Source organism: Gastrolobium bilobum, unplaced genomic scaffold (assembly GCF_033153095.1).
Source record: "Gastrolobium bilobum isolate Gb01-03AN ecotype WA unplaced genomic scaffold, APGP_CSIRO_Gbil_v1 utg15090, whole genome shotgun sequence".
Classification (NCBI taxonomy): domain Eukaryota; kingdom Viridiplantae; phylum Streptophyta; class Magnoliopsida; order Fabales; family Fabaceae; genus Gastrolobium; species Gastrolobium bilobum.
In genome coordinates, this window is record NW_026898506.1 from 76,015 (window position 1) to 81,114 (window position 5,100).

The 5,100-nt window shown below is 36.8% G+C and overlaps 1 protein-coding gene across 1 annotated transcript; it reads right to left on the reverse strand.

The window, feature by feature from the left end:
- Positions 1 to 2,110: 2,110 nt before the first annotated feature.
- On the reverse strand, positions 2,111 to 3,377 carry LOC133316952 (uncharacterized). Its single transcript, XM_061518753.1, has 3 exons — positions 2,973 to 3,377; positions 2,542 to 2,855; positions 2,111 to 2,498 (listed from the first exon to the last, which is right to left on the reverse strand). Exons 1-3 carry the CDS (start codon positions 3,375 to 3,377, stop codon positions 2,111 to 2,113), a joined length of 1,107 nt encoding a protein of 368 aa, XP_061374737.1.
- Positions 3,378 to 5,100: the final 1,723 nt, after the last annotated feature.

Genomic DNA, 5,100 nt, shown 5'->3' on the forward strand with positions numbered 1-5,100 from the left:
GGTATAGCATAACAGCCAGGACAGGGGAACAACTGAAATTCAAATTTCAAAAGTTAGTTATTCCCCAACAAATGGATAAAGCACCAGCAAGCGAAGGATAATGGACGTTTTTGAAGATTAATTCTTATCTCAAAATCCCAAAAATCAAGGTTAAAAAACTCTTATCTAGTCAACAACAATATTGGCACAAGAAAATCAAGAAGATCAAGATCTTATCCAATCAAGTGCCAACAGCCTAAGAAAATAGGGATAAGATAAGGCTGCAGCAGCACAATTCATGGATTTTCACTCCCAAAGTTGAGGCCCAATTAACCAACCACCTTTACTATTTAAAGAGGAGTCTCTTACGGATTAAAAAAAAGGTCAGAAAGGGTAGAAAGGCAAGAGGCAATGCAGGATCGACTGAAGGTAACATCACACCATGTTTTAGAGAAAGTGAGATTCTTGGAGGAGGAAGAGTTGCTAGAGCATTGCTGGAGCAAGACTGTGAGAGAGTTTTACAGCAGCATTCATTTCATATTCTTTTCTACTTTTCCATGAATTCTTTCTTCTTCTTCTCTGTTTTCTTTAATTCCATCATGAGTTAAATTGCTCTATAGGTTTGGTGATAAAGTACATGTAACATCCCGGGAGCTGACGAGGGCGGGGAGTGATCGCCGGTGCGAAAAGGCATGGACAATGAGCGGCTCCTGGCAGGCTTCCAGCGATGGGGGTACATGAATAAATCGAATCAACACCAGAAAGAGAGGGATTCCAGAGACTGTGCTGGTATGAGACAGTACAGTTGGGAATAGCTTATAAGAATTAATTGGTACTACCTATACTAACAAGATGCATCCACTTTTCGCTAGCCCAGAACGGAAGAACTCCATTGTTAAACGTGCTTGACTTGGGGCAATTCTGGGATGCGTGACCTCTTGGGAAGTTTTCCCGAGAAGTGTGCGAGTAAGGACATTTTTATTCCATAGACATTTTTATTCCATTTTTGGAGCTTAGGAACAAATCTATTCAACATCAAATTTATCTTTGATCTTTTATCCCAATTCCCAACCATTAACTCCTCAAAATTTGGGTGATCCATCCAGGATGCAAGGAACCAAAACGGTCTCTCTAGCGAAATATTATTTCTTTTAGAAATATACAACAACAGAGGATTGTGATCGGATTGCAATCTGGGGAGAATTCTGACCTCAGAATCTTCAAAAGTGATTCTCCAAGAAAGATTAACACAAACTCTATCTAGCTTTTTATAGACTCTATCAAGATGATTCCATTTTGGACCTTGCCATGTGAAATTAGGTCCAAAACAACAAAGATTATCAACAAGACAGCTATCTAAGAACTCAGAAAATCTTTAGCACTTAGCTCTATCAACTTGAGAACCACCCTTTTTCTCACTAGCATCTTTAATATAATTAAAATCTCCTGCAACAACCCAAGGAATACTAATATTCTGACTGAATTGATACACATCATTCAACATATCATGACGCTCCTCTTCTTTAGGACTAGCATACACAGCTGTGCAAACAAATTTAACGTGATCACCAATATCGACCATCAAATGAAGATTTTGCTTTGATTGAGAGATGAGATGAATTGAAGATATATTAGAATCCCACATAGCCCAAATACCTCCTGAAAAAACCAACTGCTTCTTCAAAAGTGGCTTGATCACATTTTAATTTTTTCATTAACTTTCTACTATTCACACTTCCAGTACGAGTTTCCATTAACACCATCATACAAATTCCATGTTTTTCCACTATCATTTTTAAGGTACGACCAAGAGTAGGCTTAGCAGCACCTCTACAATTCTAAAGGAGGACAAACATTAACAAGAACGTTGAGAAGTTGCAGGATGAGCTTGTACCTGCGAAAAACGTCTTGTTGTATTTTTTCCAACACCACGAAGGCCAACAATACCTTTGGACTTACTAGAAACACTTCTCAATTGACTCGTTTTTGGATTATGAGGCTTTGGATTTTGATTTTTCCTACTAACCTTCTGGCTAGTCTCTATATTACTATCTTGATTCACCAAAACTAGTCTCAACTCATCCATAATAATGGCATTATCAGTCACCTTCCTTTCTGAACCAACAAACGTCTAAGATGGTTGCCTATCTAAATTTGATTTAGCAACAGAGTGAATTTTCTTCAAAATTGTTGTTTCATCATTTGACTTCATATCTTCATAGACCTCATTTTTTATCAAATTGTCCGACATTAGTTTGAAAGCATTCTCCATGTTAATAAGTTTGACCTTATCGTGAGAAACTTTCCTCTTCTCCTTATTTGCATCCAAAGACACAACTTGGCTCCCCAGAGTAAGCTGTCTTATCCCCTCTTTATTTTCCTGGCTAAGATTCTCAGTACTATGATTACCCTCTTTTGTGTCAAAACCCAAATTCGCTTGCTCTGATTTATAGATGTCATCTCTTTGCTTCTGCAACCCTTCATACCTCTTTCCTTGAACATTCCTCCCTTTTTTTCCCCTGAGAAACCACCATCCACAGACCAAACCCCTTCTTTTTATACTCTTCTTGATCAATAATAGTTTGATCATTAACCATGACAATTTCTCTGCAGGGATTTTCCCCCATAACATCCTTATCAACATAACTTGAAATTCTACTGGTATAAGTCTCAGACTTATGCCCGTACTTCCCACATGTATAGCAAATAAGGTGCAAACCTTCATATTCCACCTTCTTGTAACGACCCTCTATCATATGTTCTGCCTTCAGAGGTTGGCTCAAGTCAAGCTCTAAACAGATACGAGCGAATTTACCTGTTGCTAGGTTAGTCGTTTCATTATCCAACCGGATAAATTTTCCAAGCCAATCGCCCACCTTTTTCATTAAAGAAGTATTAATATACTCCAAGGGAAACCCTGGAAGTCTAACCCAAGCTATGATTTTATTAATGGAAGCTTGATACGGATAAAAATCCGCTTCCTAAAATCTTACAGCAAGATAGTGATCAAAGATTATCCAAGGACCAGCTGTGAGAGCATACTCCATATCAAATTTCCTTTTAGACCGGACCAAGAAAAATTCATTTTCAATGGCTGTAACATGGATCTTTCTATCTCTTTCCCACATATTTTCCAGCCTCCTTTTCATAAAGCTTATTGAAAGTTTCTTTCCCAGCAATTTAACTATGAGAGATTGTTTCCAAGGCTTCCACACTTTCTCTTTGAAACCATCTGATAACTTAAAGTTCGTTTTGCCATCTTCACGTACCTCAATCATCACCTCTTCCACACCTACGAGCGTCTCTTGAGCAACTTCGTCTATTTTGTCCATCTGCATCTCATTAACATCATTCACATCATTCTCTTCATCAGACACCCATTCTCCATTATGCCTCATCAAAATTTCCTTGAAACTTGTTTGTCCCTCAATCCACGCTTCATCATGCGGAATAGAAGACTAATCATTTGAGAAAGATCCCCCTTCTTTATATTTCTTCTTACTTCTTTGCAGATTATCGACCTCCTCTGATCTTAATTCATGAACATCAGAATTTTGCATGGCGGCACAGATCCCTAGGAAACCCTAGCAGAGCAAAAAAAATTCAGACTGCGATATCTGACTATGGAGTGTGTGTGTGTGTGTGTGTATTTACTTATTTATAATTTAGCAATTTATATTTTTTAGTAATTTACTTTTCTAAAATTTATATTGTTACATATATATATATATATATATATATATATATATATATATATATATCTATATATATATATATATGTTCTAATTTATATTTAAGCAAATTTAGAATTTTTCAATTTATAATAACTATTTACGTGTATAGTAACATTACGTGATATCATATATGTAACAAATGTCATATATGTATTATTTAATTATTTACTTTCATTTTTTCATGTTCTTTATATTGATATGTTATGTCTTTACATTTAGAGTAAATTATTACGGTAAATTTTTTTATAACTTATTTTTGTAGTGACGTGATTGTCTTTACTTTTATTGTGATGTCAAATTTAAGTAATGGTATGTTATAACTTACAATTTATTTTTATGAAATCTTTTTGGAGTTATTCACATGTTTGTTTTACGTTTTACGTTTTACGTTTTACGTCTTAAGGCTTCACACAAGCCATAAGCCCTTAATCACATGATTCTTCCTCACATTAATTAATTACAGAAGTTCAACTTCCTCAAACTAGGGTCCACAAACCCATAGATCAGTTCTGGATGGACAGTACGCTACTGTTCCTCACAAACCCAGAATATCCGGATATTCCTCGGGGACATATCCGGATATGCAATATCTGGATATCTCACAGGCAATATCCGGATATCCAATATCCGGATATCACTCTGTAAATATCTGAATATCAATATCCGGATATCCAGATCCCCATATCCGGATATCAATATCCGGATATTTCGCGACAGAATGCAGTTTATGCATTTCGCGAAGATATACTTCCAATGTTCCATTTTTAACACTTCCAGAAGCTTAAACATGCATCTTAAGGTTCATTGAGGTTCATATGACAGTTGGTTACTTGTTTAATTCATTAAACATGCCAAGACTTCATCTTTAAGCAACAAATCTCAAGACCAAGGTTGGTACAACTTACCACAGTTAAAACTCAGCAAAATGGGTGCTCTTGGAGCTCACACAACAGCTCCAAGGTTCTGATTTCAAGGGTGCACGAAAATACTCTTCAAGCAAGGATCTTTCTTCACAAAGTTGGCTCCTTGGAGCTCCAACAACCAAGGAAGAAGCTCACACCCTCACACAAGGCCACTCAGCCCACAAACTGACTTCAAACAGCCCCTTAACTCAGAACTAAAGCTCTCTACACACTCACAAAGGCCACTCACACAAGGCTCAAGTGTTTGGAGATAAAGAAACCAAGCAAAAGTGACACTTGATCTCCAAAATGGTGAAGAAAACCCCATGAAACAGTAGCAAGAACAGACCGGCCACCCAACTCACGTAGAGAAACTGAATGCCTACGGTTTTGTGCCTTAACAAGCCTATTTATAGCCACTTAACCAATTAACACACAATATTAACTTTAATTGCTACGCTTAGCATTTTAAATCCAAAATTTGG